At 43.1% G+C, this 19,668-nt stretch overlaps 1 protein-coding gene across 2 annotated transcripts in view; it reads right to left on the bottom strand.

Annotated features, from left to right (window-relative positions):
* Positions 1-1,913: 1,913 nt before the first annotated feature.
* Positions 1,914-19,668, bottom strand: part of MYBPC2 (myosin binding protein C2) — a 128,348-nt gene continuing 110,593 nt past the window's right edge. For both annotated transcript variants that reach the window (XM_073656476.1, XM_073656478.1), the window contains 3 exons: positions 16,575-16,761; positions 7,932-7,971; positions 1,914-2,128 (listed from right to left, as the gene is read on the bottom strand). In XM_073656476.1, the coding sequence (XP_073512577.1) occupies positions 7,961-7,971; positions 16,575-16,761 (198 nt within the window). In that variant the 3' untranslated portion in view covers positions 1,914-2,128; positions 7,932-7,960. The remainder of the gene's footprint in view (positions 2,129-7,931; positions 7,972-16,574; positions 16,762-19,668) is intronic.

The following is a 19,668-nucleotide window of genomic DNA, read 5'->3' as shown; positions in this document are numbered from 1 at the left end:
TGCTATGTAGTCCTCGATATGCACGAGCTTCGACAATTCCCACCCCCCCATGATTGATTGGCAGATTTCGGTGTAAGCAAAAAGCTGTCAATCAAGGTTATAAAGAGCTCATCCTTGAGAAGACTAGCAGACTCACAGCAGCTAAAACAGTGATTATATGAAAAGTACAGCAAGCAGCCCAGTAAGTGGCATATTGCTGGAATCAGGGTCTCCGCCCCTACATCATATTGATGGGAATAAACTTGGTGACAGATTCCCTTTAAGCCATTTGGAGTAGATTTCTAATCATAATTGATTTATGTGACCTTAAAATTTGACATGTCATAATGATATATATTTTAAGAATTAAATAAGCAAATAAATTAAAATAAGCATTGTGAAATAAAGATATTTGAGCACATATAAAAGTACATTTTAACCCTTTTTTACAGAATTTTTAAGGGCAAGCTGGAAAATCTAGAATGATATAATAAAATAAATAACAGTAACAAATACATTGACCTGCAAGACCGGTGAGGGCCAGATGTAGGTTTGTGAAAACCCCCTGGTAGAACATGGTTGGAAGTGCTTGGAAGTGGAAATGGAGATTAATAATACCATAGTACTGGTGGAGCCTAAGTGAGAACATGGTGCGTTGCTTGCATAATATTGCCATAGGGCAGACACATAACCGTTACATATAAAGCTCCAATCACCGTGCTACACAGAGCTGGCATCATTTCATACATTGTAGGTGATCTGCCAGGAAACAATTTATACAGAATAATGCACAGCGGGGGAAAAAGTATAGAAGCGCCCAAACCACACATGCCAAATTCTGGCACTCGGGCCAAATCTGGTCCGCACGGTGATTATATTTGGACCGCGACACCGGCACCGACCCCCCCCAATATTCTGTATGAAGCACTATGTGGGGCCCATTATTCTGTATGGAGGACTATGTGGGGCCCATTATTCTGCATGGAGGACTATGTGGGGCCCATTATTCTCTATGAAGGACTATGTAGGGCCCATTATACTGTATGGAGGACTATGTGGGGCCCATTATTCTGTATGGAGGACTATGTGGCGTCCATTATACTGTATGGAGGACTATGTGGGGCCCATTATTCTGTATGGAGGACTATGTGGGGCCTATTATTCTGTATGGAGGACTATGTGGGGCCCATTACTCTGTATGGAGGACTATGGGGGGCCATTATTCTGTATGGAGGCTATGTGGTTCCCATTATTCTGTATAGAGGACTATGTGGGGCCCATTATACTGTATGGAGGACTATGTGGGACCTATTATTCTGTATTGAGGACTATGTGGGGCCCATTATTCTGTATGGAGGACTATGTGGGACCCATTATTCTTTATGGAGGACTATGTGGGACCCATTATTCTGTATGGAGGACTATGTGGGGCCTTTATTCTGTATGGAGGCTATGTGGTTCCCATTATTCTGTATGGAGGACTATGTGGGGCCCATTATTCTGTATGGAGGACTATGTGGGACCCATTATTCTTTATGGAGGACTATGTGGGGCCCATTATTCTGTATGGAGGACTATGTGGGGACTTATACTGTATGGAGGACTATGGGGGGCCATTATTCTGTATGGAGGATTATGTGGGGCCATTATTCTATATGGAGGACTATGTGGGGCCCATTATACTATGTGGAGGGCTGTTAATAGATATCAAGGTTGGCCTGTGACTTTGTCCAAGTTTTTTATGTTGGCCCTCTCTGTATTTGCGTTTGACATCCCTTGTCCTAAACAATAGCCTCTTTTTTTTTGCCCATGTTATAATCTGGCCCCAAACAATGTCCTTAAAGAGTTAATTAGAGATTGCCACTACCACTGCCTAATTTATTCCTCGAACTGTTTGCCTACTGAACCAAGCAGTAAGTAGCCGGAACACTTAGCACTTGCCACTTTATCTCTTTAATAATATCTTTACGATCTTTTGACATATTTGACCATTCGAGTCCAATAATTCTCCAGATAAAGCAAATAACAAATACATAAAACAGCCAAGTAAGAAATGTGACATAACAAGACAAGTGAGGTGTCAACAGCGCTGTTCTTTGTTTTCTTTCCGGGCACGTTGTCGAAGGGCAGCAGAAGACTCATCCAAACCCTGCGATGAGAATATAAAGGAAAACCAAATCACTGACAGCACGTTTATATAGAAGCAAACTGCTGACATGAATGAATGAGTTAGTTATGCAGAATATATCTGTGCTGTAGAGGATACACTTTCATGGAAATATATGGTCAGTACAAAAGTGTCTAGAAAATGAAAGGATAGAAGATCGCCTTGTCGCTGTCTACTGGACATACATGAATTGGCCAAAGTTTATGAGCTAAGAATCTTTGTGTTTTCCTATTTGCTGAGCTCACTGATTGGTTGCAGAGCTGTGGATGTGACATTAAATAATAAGCACTCCCATCAAAATTATATATATATATATATATATATATATACATATATATATATATATATATATATATATATATATATATATATATATACAGTCCTGCTCATCGTTATTGGCACCCATGAAGTTTATGTAGAATATCTCCTGAAAAAAATGAGTCCAGTGAAAGAGTTTTTTGTATAGACCACTCGTGTTAAATACAAAAGAGCAAATGATAAATAATAATTTAAAACAAAAAACAATGGGAGGGAAAATAGATAAAAATAAAGCTTGCTGTGTCACGGGTATTGGCACCCTTTACATTAATTTAGTATGGAAACACATTTTGACTCGACTGTGGTAAATCACACAAGAGATTCTCCTGTGATTAATCGATGCCCATGTGGCATGAATTAACCAATAAATTATGACATAAGTGTTTTAAAAAGCCACATGGTAGGCCCTGTTCCTTGGTCACAAAGGTGAAGATAAAGGAACTGTCTGAGGACATCAGAACTGCTATTATTAGCAAGCAGAAGACTCCCAAATGGTATAAGGCCATTTCCAAAGACCTTGGTATCCCAGTTTCAACAGTGTGCAAAGTTATTAAGAAGTTTACCAAGCATGAAACCGTCAAGAACCTCCCTGGACATGGGGGAAAGATGAAAATTGACAAGAGATGTCTTTGAAGGTTGGTGCCAATGATGGAAAAAGCATCACGTCAAACAACCGAAGACTTGAAGGCCAACCTGGAACAGTCTGGGGTCATGGTTTCAACAAGCATCATATTCCGTGCACTAAACCAAGCAGAGCTTTATGGACGAAGGCCAATGAAGAAACCATTGCTGAAGAAAATACATAAAAAAGAACGACTGATCTTTGAGTACCTTGACAAACCACAATCCTTCTGGGAAAATGTTCTGGGGACAGATGAAACAAAAATACAGTGTTTTGGCAATGCAAAGCAACAGTTTGTTTACAGGTGGCGCAATGAAGCTTATAAGGAAAAGAACACTTTACCAACAGTTAAGTATAGCGCCCCGAGGGTTCGGTTGCTACAGGGGTATTGCACCTCACCCAGAGGTGTGATATTCCACTTCCAGGTAAGGATGGAGTGTGGACCAGGGCTCAGTTAGCTGCATACACCACACACACCCCATTTCCGGGGGACAGCTCGACGGTGCTCCCAGCTGCGGGCACAACTGACCATGTCCCTGGCTGGAGTGGGGAGGGGGGAAGAGAACCCAGTGGTGTAGGAGCAGAAAGGGGGCGGTTTCTGGAGCACAGGATGGAGCTCATTGGGTGCAGGTCACCTGAGCTCAGACACAGAGAAGCAGATAAAAGGTGGGAGCCATCTTAAGTCGGAGAGTAGTAGGAGAAGTTCAGTCAGAGCAGAAGGGAGAGAGAGCTGACAGGGAGCCGCGGCTCAGCCTGAGCTCAGCTCCACGAGGCAGGCCTAGAGAGAAGGCCGGGGCCAGAGAGGAGAAGAGGAGAAGGAGAAGAGACAGAGGAGTGGAAGGGCTCCAGAAACAAGAAGGCAGAAGGCAGAAGGGACCCTAAGAGTGCACAACGGTCAGCAACCGTTGTATACCCCATTATACCGGGTGAAAGGGTCAGGCTGTGGAAAGGTACCGGATCCCTAAGTTGGTGGAGGCGAATCTACCCTCAGCCAAGAACCGGAGGTTGTGACCATTTATTGGTGCGACCCCCCTGCTAAACCTGCTAGGAAGGCACCATATAGGATAGCGGGAAGTGAAGGCCAACGCTTACCCGACAAGGTCCGCGGTAGCCGGACAGAAGTCAGGACACTGGTGGGGCACAAGAGGCCAGAGAAAGGACAGAAGGGGGTCCTGTGCCATACTCCTGAATTGCCTGGGGGTTGACCGAGCTCCTCACCTGGCAGACGCAGCTGACAGAAGTGACTTGGATAACAACTGTGAGTAAAAGACCCTGGACTGCATCATTGGACTCTGTGTGATTTCTGCTGCGCCGGCACCATCACCCCCAGCATCCACCTACACTGCCCTGAGGCTACACTCTTCCCGTGGGGAGTTATCCTACCCCTGTGCTGCACACCAACACCAGCCTCAGCGGTCTGCCTTGCAGCGGCGGTTATCCCTGACCGCAATCCACGGGTGGCGTAGTCGGACATTTAAAGCACTGATTGATAGACTGCCACAATCTGGTCTGACCACCCTGAGCCACGGGATCGGGTTGCCACTACTACCCCCAGCATCGTACAGAAGCCCGGTTCCGGGTGCCCCACGGCCCAGGGGGTGAGTCATAAGCATGGTAGAGGATTCATAATGCTGTGGGATTGCTTTGCTGTGACTGGTACTGGAGGCCTTGACCGTAACACAGGAATCATGAAATCAGAGAATTTTCAAGAGATTTAATGTCCTAACCAGTGTAAGAAAACTTGGTTTGAGTCAAAGATCAAGAGTCCTCCAGCAAGACAATGACCCAAAGCCCACATCCAAAAGTACACAGGAATGGTTGAAAAAGAAAAAATCGACTGTTTTAAAATGGCCAGCAATGAGTCCTGACCTCAATCCCATTGAAAATCATTGGGGTGAGCTAAAATCTGCCATTGGGAAAAAGAACCCTGCAAACACTCAAGAGCTTGAACAAACTGCAAAGAAAGAGTGGGAGAAAATTCCCGCTGAGAAGTGCAAGAAGCTTATAGATGGCTTCAAGAAGCGTTTGGAGGCTGTCAGCAATGCCAAAGGGTGTGCAACCAAGTATTAATTAGAGGTGCCTTTATTGCTGCACATGCTGTTTATTCTGTTACTTCTTTAAAATTGCCACATGAAGTTGAAAAACAATGTTTTATTCTTGTATTACTTTGGACCATAAATAATCCTGAGGATATAACCTTGGTACATTTACATTTATTTCTGAAGATATTGTATAGTCCATGAAAAAAATGAAGGGGGTGTCAATAATGGTGAGCAGCACTGCCATTCTACCCAGCTAATTCTTCTCTTTTCCATTAGGTCTATGACATCACGTGATTAAAAACTGACTCGCTGAATCCTTCTAAACTCTATGTAGAAACAGGAACTCTCCTTTCCCTGCATGAGTCATAAGTCACAAGTCACTGCAAAAGTCCCTCGCAGGGAAGGAAGGAGCAGCTGGGTTAAGAGTTGAAGAGGAGGTGAGTCTTGCAGGGAAAAGAGACTTCCTTTTTCCACATAGAGCAATGAAAAAAAAGAGGAGAATTAGCTGGGTAGAAAGGCAAAATGAGCAATTGTAAGTACACAGTGCTATATAATATGACGACTGCAATATGCACTACTCAACAAAATAAAGGGAACACTTAAACAACAGAATATAACTCCAAGTAAATCAAACTTCTGTGAAATCAAACTGTCCACTTAGGAAGCAACACTGATTGACAATCAATTTCACATGCTGTTGTGCAAATGGAATAGACAATAGATGGAAATTATTGGCAATTATCAAGACACCCTCAATAAAGGAGTGGTTCTGCAGGTGGGGACCACAGACCACATCTCAGTACCAATGCTTTCTGGCCGATGTTTTGGTCACTTTTGAATGTTGGTTGTGCTTTCACACTCGTGGTAGCATGAGACGGACTCTACAATCCACAGAAGTTGCTCAGGTAGTGCAGCTCATTCAGAATGGCACATCAATGCGAGCTGCGCAAAAGAAGGTTTGCTGTGTTTGTCAGCGTAGTTTCCAGAGGCTGGAGGCGCTACCAGGAGACAGGCCAGTACACCAGGAGACGTGGAGGGGGCCGTAGGAGGGCAACAACCCAGCAGCAGGACCGCTACCTCCACCTTTGTGCAAGGAAGAACAGGAGAAGCACTGCCAGAGCCCTGCAAAATGACCTCCAGCCGGCCACAAATGTGCATGTGTCTGCACAAACGGTTAGAAACCGACTCCATAAGGGTGGTATGAGGTCCCGACGTCCACAGATGGGGGTTGTGCTCACAGCCCAACACCGTGCAGGACGCTTGGCATTTGCCACAGAACACCAGGATTAGCAAAAACGCCACTGGCGTTCTGTGCTCTTCACAGATAAAAACAGGTTCACACTGAGCACATGTGACAGACGTGACAGAGTCTGGAGACGCCGTGTAGAGCGATCTGCTGTCTGCAAAATCCTTCAGCATAACCGGTTTGGCAGTGAGTCAGTAATGGTGTGGGGTGGCTTTTCTTTGGAGGGCCGCACAGCCCTCCATGTGCTTGCCAGAGGTAGCCTGACTGCCATTAGGTACCGAGATGAGATCCTCAGACTCCTTATGAGACCATATGGTGGTGCGGTTGGCCCTGGGTTCCTCCTAATGCAGGGCAATGCCAGACTTCATGAGGCTGGAGAGTGTCAGCAGTTCCTGCTAGATGAAGGCATTGAAGCTATGGACTGGCCCGCCCGTTCCCCAGACCTGAATCCGATTGAGCACATCTGGGACATCATGTCTCGCTCCATCCACCAACATCACATTGCACCACAGACTGTCCAGGAGTTGGCGGATGCTTTAGTCCAGGTCTGGGAGGAGATCCCACAGGAGACCATCCGCAACCTCATCAGGAGCATGCCCAGGCATTGTAGTGAGGTCATACAGGCACGTGGAGGCCACACACAATACTGAGCCTCATTTTAAGGACATTACATCAAAGTTGGTTCAGCCTGTAGTGTGTTTTTCCACTTTAATTTTGGGGCTGATTCCAAATCCAGGCCTCCATTGGTTAATAAGTTTGATTTCCATTGATGATTTTTTTGTGATTTTGTTGTCAGCACATTCATCTTTGTACAGAACAAAGTATTCAATGAGAATATTTCATTCATTCAGATCTAGGATGTGTTATTTCAGTGTTCCCTTTATTTTTTTGAGCAGTGTATTAAGAGGATAAAAACTTTGATGTTCTTTAACCTTGCAGATAATAAGAAACATCGGGATTAGTGGTAGAAGTTCAGCGTCGGACCAGGGGAGGGTGTGTAAAGCACATATTATTTTTCTAAAACAAGTTGTAGCGGGAGGACAGGATTTTTTCTGAAGCTGGAAAACCCCCTTTAACACTTTATTGCATACTTTGCAAGAATATGTTTTAAAAATGTTTGACTCTGTAGTCACTAAGACTATATAAATGTTGCTATGCATTTACAATTTTCATTCATTTTCTTCAGATGGAAGCATATAAAAATCACAGCATTGCCTACAGTTTACTCTCGCATAAACTGTAAAACATGGTTCACAGTGTGCAATGTCGGGTCAAGCAATGATTAATGTCATAGGTTATGGAACCGCCATAAGTCACTGTATAGGAAGACTCATTTTTAGAGAGTTGTAAAACTATAAACTCCCAACTACTACTCTGTAAAAAATAGTTGTCAGAGCCTGGCTTTTCTTTTGGCATTTGTAGAAGTACATGTGTGTTTTATAGCCAGCTGGCTTGAGGTGTGGGGTTAGTTATAAGGCTTGTTAATCCATGCTGGCCACAAGATCAGACAATACCTTGGAGAAGTAACTATTACACACATTTGCACGTGATACTTACTGTCATTCTTTACTAAACTGGAGGCATCTTTACTGGGGAACTACAAAAAAATATAGTGAACAGATGTCAGCCATAAACTTTCTTATTTTCAATGGGAATGTTTCATCTATATATTTTCGATAATGGAAGCCAGATATCGATTGTGAAGACCCGGGGTCTTCCGTGGGCATACTACTGCTCAGACAGCAAAGGGTGTGGGTAAAACAGTGTGACAATACTTTACTGAACCACCAAACAGACAATAAATATATAGAACATTCCCAGCAAATACCCAAGATGGTGCAAAATTACACAGTCTCACCATTCCGCTGACCCGCCGGGAATAGAGCAGCTGTGACTTTGGGGACTTCCAGGGCCAACCACCTCAACCAGTGGTTCCCTGCTTTGGGTGGTCATCCACAGAGAGGAGGTAGCGGCAAGCTTAGAAAGCTGACATTCCATTGAAATACAAGGCCAGGAGACCCGAGGGTCCCACCCTGGCATCTCGGAACATATCCATGGGACCAGATGACCAGAGGGTCACAATACTGGTTTCCCCAAACTTCTCCATAGGGTCAGTGATGGTCAAGGGAGCAGATCTGTATCCTTCCAGCCAGGGCCGTGTTCCCTTAGGCTGGCATCCTGCAGAATCCGAATCTGTGTCCTTCTGGATGGAGCCATGCTACCAAGCTGCTGCTCTGCAGAGTCTCTCTGATTCTCATTGCAATAGAAATCCCTTTTTATATTTACATCTGTGGCTCAGGTCATCATTCACAGATCAGGGAGGAAGGTGCAGGGCTCATGTCTCATTGTTTGAGCATTTAATCAATTTGCATAGTTTGTATCCCCCTGCTCTGTAAGTCAACAAACTAGCTGGTCTAGTACAATATGCAATTATCATATTAACAAACATCATTGTTCCCCAACACTGAGTCGCTGTCCTCCATACAATATGTTGCAGTAAATATCAACTCAAATGTCAACATTCAGGTTTATACAAATACTAGTCTGTCCTTCTTGTCCAGCCAAAGAAAAACACATACATTTAAAGTCAACATAAACATAATAGTGTATTTCTCCTGGTGTAATAAATTTAGACATCTGGATAATTAAGATTAGAAGCTGTGTCATCACACCGATACATAGTTTTTTTCATTGTCGATCTTTTAAAATCTACTTCGGGACAGGGAGATCAGTTAAAATTTGAGAAGACTTGATTCACTTTTCTCACTTGTGGAGTCTGGTACAATGTGAAATTTGGTTGATATACGCTTTGACTATGTTGACTAATCTTCCATACATTTGTCAGGGTGCCTAAATTGAGCTGGCCGACTGTGTTTAACAGCTAGCATCTGCCAGAAACAGTGGCAAGCGGAGCTAGGTCTGGTCACTTCTATTCTGTTAATCACTAGCAGCAGCATTTTAATGGCACAGTCACAGAGACCATTGTGCAAGGTCTGCTTTCACCTTGCTGTGATACAATTGTGGGGTGCTGATGGGTTACCATGCCAGTCCGGGGTTTACTGTTCCCCCATGACATGTTGGTTCTCCTATGAAGCACAATCATAGGAGAACATTAATTCATTTAAATAGTACAATACAGTGGGATTCTATGTAGTATGAGTGTTCCAATTATCATTTTCATGCATTTAACACAAAAAAAGGAAAGTTTTGTTGGTCAGTGTTATTGATGGTTGAAGACCCCTCAAAAGACTGAAAAATAAAGTAAAAAAAAGTATTTTTTGAAAAGAAATAAAAGAAATATAAGCTTTTAAATCACGGCTCTATTCCTAGTTCAAAACAATAAATAAAATGAAAAATAAAAACACATTTGGTATCATTGTGTCCATAACGAACATGTACATTAAAGATGTTGTCCACTACTTTAGCATTGATTACCTATCCATAGGATAGTACTCACCTGCTGCTCCATCTTCTGATAGTGGCTGAGGCTTGGTACTGCACATCTGCCTCCTATTCAAATCAATAGGAGGCAGATCTACAGTACCCGGGGGTAGACACTATCAGAAGACGGCCATCTCCACAAGTGAGTACTTCCGGCTGGAGGCTGCTGCCATCACCGATAGCAGCTGATTGGCGGGCGGTGCTGGGTGTCGGACCCCGGCCAATTAGACATTGATGACCTATCTTAAGGATTTGGATTTTTTTATCCCTGCACTTTTCCCCAAAATGCAATAGAAATGTTGTATGCATCAATGAAAACGTCATGCAAAAATTAAAGCGTTATAGGACGACACAAACCAAATTTGCTTGCAAATTTTTCAGATTTTTTTAATAACTAAAAAATGCAAAAAAAAGATGAATTTGGGATAGCCATAATGGTAGTAATATGAAGAATCATAAATCATATTGCCATCGATTTTTACAGCACAATGAATGCCATAAAAGCAAAACCCCCAAAACACCAGAGGGATTATTGTTTTTGTTACCCAATTTTGGGAACATTATATTTACATTTAGTTTTGGGTGATTTAAATATTCTCTCTACTTGGCAAAAAGTTCCATTTCTTTTTCTTAAGTTTTCCCATGTGTTTCTTCGATTAGCTCATTGCACATGCACGTGTTTCTCTGCTAATGTAACTTACGCTGAATAAAATTAATCACATGCTATTGTCTTAAATGCAATAAAAACAGTTTTCAACAGAAACATTCAGGTCTACAAAATCCTTCAATGTGACAACATTGTGTAGTTCACCACACTTGCCACAAGATGGCGCAGTTTCTTTATGATACTTTATTGTCTGCACTATAGCTTTAAGGCCTCCCCCACCAGTAGCCTAAGACACAATGGTTGCTAAAGATACTTTATGTCTTTGGCCTTAAATCATAATTACTAAGCCGTGTAAATCTTATCTGTTATCAAGATAGAAGATTGTGTGCAGCTTCTTTTATAAACAGGATGTTCTCCAGTCCTGATAGCATCTTCTTGGATGGATACAAAAGAATCTCATCATATAATTTCAGTCTGTAACTGCTGAATCTGTAACATATATTGTAATCTGTTATTTAACCCCTTAAAGGGGCGTTTGTGGCTCAAGATAATTTTTTGCAGTCTATATGTGACGGATTGCTGAATCGTGACAGTGTGCAATGGGCACAGTGTCTGATCGAGATGCCAAGGGCCCACCAGTAATATTCATTCTTAGGGCCCACTGTTTTACTACATGCTAAAATAAACTGACCCTAATACACAAATTTACTTTTGCTTCTATGGAGTAAAAAATCTGAATAGATGGTTTAATGCTTGATTAGATGCTGCCTTTGTTTGTAAATAGTTGAATCACGTATATTAGCACTGCTCAGGAAGGTTTGTGGGTCACCCACTCATTCAGAGGGGCCCACCGGGGAATTTTCCTGTTCCCCGATGGACCAGTCCGGGTTTGAATGTGCTTACTATCAGGATTCTCTTCTCAAAATGGGAAAATATTTTAAAATAATGCTCTTTATGATATTAAATTGTGAACAGTATTTCATAGAAACTATCTGCCTATCCTAAATCAGCACCGATCCTTCAACACGGTATTAAATGTGTGAATTAGAAGGGTAAGTCCCTGAGTGATCTGTTATTGCCTTCCTATTTGCGCTGATTTTCCCAGGAAATTTGATTTGCTGCAAATTTATTCTCCGCAAATTGAATGTCCGCTTTTTTACGCTCCGAGGAGTCTCCGGAACCCCAGAGCATAATAAATGTAAGATGTCAAAAACAAAAAAAATATTTATACTCACCTGTCCAGCCCCTCCACTTCCAGCCGTCCAGTCCTCAGAGATGGCAATTCTGTACCCCACAGCAAGCCCCATCTCCCGGCCTATTTACTCTAGTCTGGGATGTCCGACTGTGACTAGGCCTAAGAGGTCTCTATGAATCGCAAGTCATGACATCATGTTTGTGCTACATGCAGTGACCTCTGAGCCCTGGAAGTCCTGGCCTAGAGTGAACAGTCCGGAGATATGATGGAAGAAAGAAGATGCCCTGAGAACCAGACGGCGTTCAACAGGCAGCGAGCATTTTTACTGTCAATTCAATAAAGAGTCCAGCCTCAAATGGCTCATACAAGGGAACAAAATATTACATTTACACAATCTAGAGCTGATAGTTACAAATTATATCATAGTAACATAGTAACATAGTTTGTAAAGCCGAATAAAGACTAGCGTCCATCAAGTTCGACCTGTTAGTTCTGTAATTGCTAAAGTTGATCCAGAGGAGGGCAAAAACCCCAAATGATTTGGCCAATCTTCACCTGAGGAAAAATTCCCTCCCGACTCTGAAACCAGCAGTCAGAATAAATCCCTGTATCAACCTACTATTTTATTTTATTTTTAAGCATATGCTGAAATCTGCCTGGTATCTAGAAATGCATCCAGTCCCCGCTTGAACTGGTGTAGTGAATCCGACATTACCGTCTCCTCACTCAGTGAATTCCATATTCTCACTGCTCTTACCGTAAAGAACCCCTTCCTATGCTGGTGCTGAAACCTTTTCTCTTCCAGTCTTAGTGAGTGCCCTCTTGTTACCGTAATATCCCTCCTTTTGAACAAATCCCGGGCAAGATCTCTATACTGTCTCCTAACATATTTGTACACATTTATTATGTCCCCCCTCAACCTTCTCTTTTCCAGGCTGAATAGTCCTAGTTTTGCCAACCTCTCTGGGTATTGCAGTCCCTCCATTCCCTTTATTAATTTTGTTGCCCTCCTTTGTACCTTTTCAAGCTCATTTATATCCTTTCTATATATTGGGGCCCATAACTGAGCACAGTATTCCAAGTGTGGTCTGACCAGTGCTTTGTACAGTGGAAGAACAATGTTCTCATCCTTTGCAGCTATACCTCTTCTGATACATCCCATTACCCTGTTTGCCCTTACAGCAGCGGCCTGACTTTGGGCACTCCAATTTAGTTTGCTATCAATCAAGATGCCCAAGTCCTTCTCCATCTCTGAATTCCCCAATGATTTCCCATTCAGTGAGTACTGGTGACTTCCATTTTTCCTTCCCATATGTATGACCTTACATTTCTCCTCGCTAAACCTCATTTGCCATTTAATGCTCCACATACCCAGCTTATCCAAATCCCTCTGTAGGTCTGCACTGTCCTCTTTTGTATTAATTGTTTTACATAACTTTGTGTCATCTGCAAATATTGATATTTTACTATTTATCCCATTGACTATGTCGTTATTAAAGATATTAAATAACATTGGGCCTAGTACAGACCCCTGTGGTACCCCACTAGTGACGCTTACCCAATCTGAGTATATTCCATTTATAACCACCCTCTGCCTTCTATCCTTTAGCCAGTTAGCTACCCACTTGCAGACATTTTCCCCCAGCCCCATCATTCTCATTTTGTATAGCAACCTATTATGTGGCACGCTATCGAACGCTTTTGAGAAGTCGAGATACACGACATCCACTGGTTCCCCCTGATCTAATCGAGAGCTAACCTCCTCGTAGAAGTCAATCAGGTTTGTTTGGCAGGAGCGATTCCTCATGAATCCATGTTGGTTCGGGATTAAAAGATTATTAGCATCAAGATGCTCCGTAATTGCCTCTTTAATGAAGCTTTCAAAAATTTTGCCCACAACGGACGTCAGACTCACCGGTCGATAGTTTCCGGCGTCACTTTTCGCTCCCTTTTTGAATATTGGCACTACATTCGCCTGTCGCCAATCAAGTGGCACAGACCCAGTCTCAACAGAGTCCTTAAATATAAGATATAACGGTCTGTCTATCACATTACTTAGCTCCCTTAGTACCCGTGGGTGTATGCCATCAGGTCCTGGTGATTTGTTTATTTTAATGTTACTGAGGCGTTTCTGTACCCCAGCTTGGGTTAGATTTGTCATACTTAGTGGAGGATTAAGTTTGTCACTTCTCATTTCTCCTGTTAGTTCGATTTCCTTTGTGAACGTTGTCGAAAAAAAATTATTTAATAGATTAGCTTTATCCTCATCTTTCTCTATGATTTTGCCTTCTTCACTTTTTATCGGTCCAATATTATCCGATTTAATCCTTTTACTATTTATATACGTAAAGAACAGTTTGGGATTTGATCTACTTTCCCTAGCAATACGTCTCTCTGTTTCCTCCTTCGCTATTTTTATTTGTTTTTTACAGGTTCTCGTTTTTTCCTTGTAACACATTAGTGCCTCCTTACTGTTTTCCTGTTTTAATCTCTTGAATGCCTCTTTTTTGCTATTTAACGCCCCTTTTACGTTCTTGTTCAACCATATTGGTTTCCTCTTATTTCTGGCCCTTTTATTCCCATACGGTATATATCTCTCGCACTGAGTATTCAGAATTCTTTTGAAGGTTTCCCATTTACTATTCGTATTCCTTTGATTAAGAACTTTGTCCCAGTCAATAAGTTGAAGGCTTTCTTTCAGCTGATCAAACTTCGCCCTCCTAAAGTTTAATGTTTTTGTTGTTCCCTTATTGATAACCTTACTGAAGGGCATTTTGAAGTCGATAATATTATGGTCGCTATTACCTAGGTGCCCCCCTATCTGTACCTCAGTTATTCTATCAGGCCTATTAGTCAATATTAAGTCCAACACGGCCTTCCCTCTCGTTGGTTCCTGCACTAGTTGGGAGAGATAATTATCCTTAATATTTGTCAAGAACCTTTTTCCTTTCTGAGATCTACAGGTTTCTGTTTCCCAGTCAATATCCGGGTAGTTGAAATCCCCCATTACAATCACTTCATTATGTTTTGCTACTTTGTCTATTTGTCCTAATAGCAGATTCTCATTCTCCTCTGTTATATTTGGTGGCTTATAGCAGACCCCCAGTAATATTTTATTATTATTTTTAGTTCTCTCTATCTCTACCCACATGGACTCGACCCCCTCTTCTCCCTCTCCTATATCTTCCCTTAGTCTGGGTTTTAGACATAACTTTACATATAAGCCGACTCCTCCGCCTTTCCCCTGTTTCCAGTCCCTTCTAAATAAACTATAATCAAATAAATTTACCGCCCAGTCGTAGCTATCGTCTAGCCAAGTCTCTGTTATACCTACGATGTCATACCTCTCCTCCGATATAAGCGCCTGCAGCTCATCCACCTTATTGGTCAGGCTTCTTGCGTTGGTCAGCATGCAAGATAAAACTTTGGGGTTATTTAGCATCCTATTCTTCTCTAACGATCTAACTGTACTATCCCCACCCCCCTCTCCACCCTCATTATATTCACTTCTCCCCTTCCCCCTTGCTTGCCTCACATCCCACCTATTACCTTGGTTTCCCCCCCATCTCTAGTTTAAAAACTCCTCCAACCTATTAGCCATCTTCTTCCCCAGCACCGCTGCACCCTCCCCATTGAGGTGCAGCCCGTCCCTACGGTAGAGCCTGTAGCCGACCGCGAAGTCGGCCCAGTTCTCCATGAACCCAAACCCTTCTGCCTTGCACCAACTCTTTAGCCACTTATTCACCTCCCTAACTTCTCGTTGGCGCTCCTGTGTGGCTCGCGGGATTGGTAGTATTTTTGAGAAAACTACCTTGGAGGTCCTTGCCCTAAGCTTCCTACCTAGGTCCCTGAAATCATTTTTAAGGACCCTCCATCTACCACTCACTTTGTCATTGGTGCCGATGTGGACCATGACCGCTGGGTCTTCGCCAGCCCCACCCAGTAACCTGTCAACCCAATTCGTGATGTGCCGGACTCGAGCGCCAGGGAGGCAGCACACCGTTCGGCGATCCCGGTCTTTGTGACAGATTGCCCTGTCTGTCCCCCTAATAATAGAGTCACCCACTACCAGAACCTGTCTTGCCTGCCCTACACTTCCCCCCTCCCCCTCATTACTGGAGCATACACTCCCCCGGCGGTCAGAGGATCTGTCGTGCTCCAATAATGCCGGTTCTGAACCAGCCTTCCTATACTTCTTCCCTCTATCCCTCCTAACTGTTATTCAGCTCCCTGCCTGTTCAGCCTGCACTTCCCCTCTATGCTCCACCCCCAGTATTGACCCATTGAGTGTCTGCTCGGTGAGCAGCAAACTCCGTTCCATGTTGTCGATGCTCCTCAGTACCGCTATCTGAGCACTTAGATCCAGAATTTGGGCTTCCAAGTGCACGATATGCCCACATCTCTTGCAGCAGTATGGATCCTCGAGCGGTTGCTCACGGAATGCATACATTGCGCAAGATGTACACTGCACGGCTCCGGCCAAAATGGACGTCATTCTAAATATGGGGATACAGTCAGTATATATATACAAGTACAAAACACAATTATTTATATATAGGTGTATGGACGGGGATCAATTAGGGATGTGCAAGTGTATCAATTAGATATCGGCGGGGGATCAGTTAAGTATCAAGTATGGACGGGGGAATCAGATAAGTAGGTCAGGTGGATTAATTAAGTAAAAAGTAAAGTAAAGAAAGAATGAAATACAGTCAGCAATTCAGTCCTAAGTCCTCCCTTCCAAACTCCCTGAATCCAAAGTCACTGAAAAACAAGTCACACACTTACTTTCGTTCGCACTTACGCTCCGGACACACGCAGCTCGTTCACACTCGCAAACTAAGAGATTTAAAGAGTTTTTTTTTTTTTTCTTCCTTTTCCAGCAATGTACCCTTCACCTCAATGCACTTCCAAAAGGTAGTAATCTATTAAATATATCTATCGACTACAGCCCTACCTCTGACTTCCAGTTTGCAGTCAACTTCAGCTTCTCCCAGCTCATTAATGGCTTTGCATGTGTAGGTTCCACCATCAAAAGGGCTGGGCTTGCGGATATTCAGAGTAAGGACCCCCTGATTGTGCTTCATGATGAATTTGGGGTCATCTCTGATCTCCATTTTATTTTTCATCCATATGACCTTGGGCTGTAGAAGGAGAAATAAATAAGAACCTATGTAATAACATTATGTAACAGCAGGTACCTAAAGTGGAGGAACTCATATTTACAGTGGTGCTTGAAAGTTTGTGAACCCTTCAGAATTTTCCATATTTCTGCATCCATTTGACTTAAAGCTACATCCTATATTCAAACAAGTCCTAAAAGTAGACGAAGAGAATCGCAGCAAACAAATGAGTCATTTTTCTTATGGAGGAAAATGCAAAAATTGCATCTAAACATTTCCAATAATTGTTGATAAGTCCTGCACATCGGCTTATAGGAATTTTAGCCCATTCCTCCCTACAAAACAGCTTTAAGGCTATGAGCCCACGATGCTGAATTGATGTGGATTTTTCCTGAGCGTTTCTGCCTCTCCCTGGCAGAAAAAATGCATGCAGATTTTAAATGCGTTTTTTCTGCCAGGGAGAAGCATTTTTTAAGCGTTATTTTTTGTTTTTTCGCATGCGTTTTTCCAGCGCTTTTCCAAATGATTTTGAGCATCACTTGGAAAAGTGCTTGACAAGTTGGTCACACAATATAAATCCATGCAACCGGCATGGATTTATATTGTGTGACCAACTTATGCTGCTTTAAATGCAGCATCAATAGTAAAAAAAAAGAATTAAAACGTAAAAAATAAAAAAAATATATAATAATTACCTCTCCGGTGGAGTCCTCTATCCTCGGCGTTCCGCGGTGTTCTGAAAAGACGTCAGCGGTCGCGTGACCATCACATGACTAAATTACGTCACCGCAGGTCCTTTCAGAACACCGCGGGACGCCGAGGACAGAGGAAGCCACCGGAGAGGAGACCGGGGGCCGCTGGAGAGGTAAGTATAATGTTTTTTTTTATTTTTTACGTTTTAATTATTTACTAATGGTACCCGGGTCTGGAGGAGAGTCTCCTTTTCTCCAGACCCGGGTACCATCCGTGCATTGAACCGTATAACATCAGCATTCATACATGTATACATGCGGATGTTATGCGGTTCAATGCAAGTCAATGGCGGTGATTTTGCCGCGATTACGCACAATAAATGGTTGTGCTTGAGGATTTTTCCACAAACATGGCATACAACTTAACAAGCATTTTTAATGCGTTTTCGCGTCGGAAACGCATTAAATCTGCATCGTGGGCACACAGCCTAAGGGTATGTGCGCACGATGCGGATTTGAAGCAGATATTTCCTGAACGTTTTCCCCTCCCCCTGCCAAAAAAAACACATGCAGATTTACATTGCATTTTTGACGCGTTTTTGATGCATTTTTACATGTGTTTTTTTAAGCGTTTTTTGGACATCAATGAATGTGTATTTGTTGTATTTCAAATAAAGTGTTTACACAGTGTCTGTGTATTTATTTAACTTTTTACTTTACCTTAATTCAGTTCGGTAATGAAAAGGTCTGATTGACACCTTGTCATAACCAAACAAAAGAGATGGGTGTCAGCTAGTCCCATTCGCCCAATCTTCATTAGCATTTCTATTCATGTAATTTATTCGGCTGCTGTGAGCTGATTTTTTAGCCTGGGAAGGTGCCATTTGCAAACGTGGTCCCTGGCCAATATTAACATCTCGCAGCTGGTTCATTAGTTGCTACGTCCCCCCGATCATCACTTAGCAGCGCTTTGGACACAACGTATTTTTGTTGCATACAAAACGCGGTGTTCTAATGCCCCACTTTTGTTGTCGGTACATGTGAATCCACCGCATATAATGACACTTCAATCGGTCAAAATCTGCAGCAGAGACTAGCGTGTCCGCTACAGAAATTGATATGCTGTGGGTGAGTTTGGGTACGTGATCACGGTCAGGAGCCGCTGCTGGTTTGACGCTGCGTGTTTATACACTGTCAATCATGCAGCATCCAGATGTTACAGCATAGTGGATGGGATCTCTAGAAATCTCATGTCCACTATGCGTGCATCAGAGGCATCTATAATACGCCCCCATTACTAACCACATAGTAAAGTGGTCGGCGCTTTTTCAATAAAAACATGGCCAGAATAAAGTATTTTAATGAAATAAAAAACACACGTTTTTTTTAAAAAAAAAAATTTATTGCACGCCTCTGCGAAACCCTCAATCTCCTGAAAAAAATGTAAAATAACAAACAACAATATTCCTCACCTGTACGCCGTCAACGACGCAGTCCACGCACCACCGAGTGTCCCACAACAATCCGGGTCACTTCTACAGCTGTGACATCAGAAATCACTGATGTCACAGCTGTAGAATACAACACTGTATACTGTCAGGGGTGTAAAAACACCCCCTGTCAGTATACAGGCTGCAGGAGGTCACTGGGGTTTATCAGCTGAATAAACCCCAGGGTGAGCATTAGCTGATTGGTCATCAATCAGCTGATTGCTGCTGGCACTGATCAGCTAATGGTCACATGACCATCAGCTAACCGCTGACGTCACCGATCAACTGATGCTCGCGTGACCATCAGGTGATCGGTGACATCAGCGCAGTACACTGCTGGGAGCGAGCCTGCTCTGAGCAGTGTAACGATGGCCGCCGGGAGAATCAGATCGCCGCCAGGGACCAGGAGGGCACCGGGGGCCACCAAACAGGTGAGTATACAGTTTTTTTTTTTATTTTCACTTTTTCTTTTCTTCTTTTTACTACCGCGGGCACGCAAGCTGGGAAGAGCAGACTACTGCTACTCCCATCCACACCACCCTCGCTGTAATCAGCCAGAGCGGCGGTCAGATGAGAGGAGTAGTAGCCTCCTCTCCCGACTCGGGTACCACCCGCAGCGAGATTCCGCCGTGAATTTGCGCCTATTGACTGTCATTGAAACGCAGCAAATCCGCATGTATAGATATTATACATGTGGGTTTTCTGCGATTCAGTGCAAGTCAATGGGTGTGAATTCGCGGTGGAAT

This window comes from Phyllobates terribilis, unplaced genomic scaffold (assembly GCF_046119375.1).
Source record: "Phyllobates terribilis strain yellow unplaced genomic scaffold, ASM4611937v1 Scaffold_12__6_contigs__length_324123572, whole genome shotgun sequence".
NCBI lineage: Eukaryota > Metazoa > Chordata > Amphibia > Anura > Dendrobatidae > Phyllobates > Phyllobates terribilis.
This window is presented reverse-complemented; position numbering and strand designations above follow the sequence as displayed.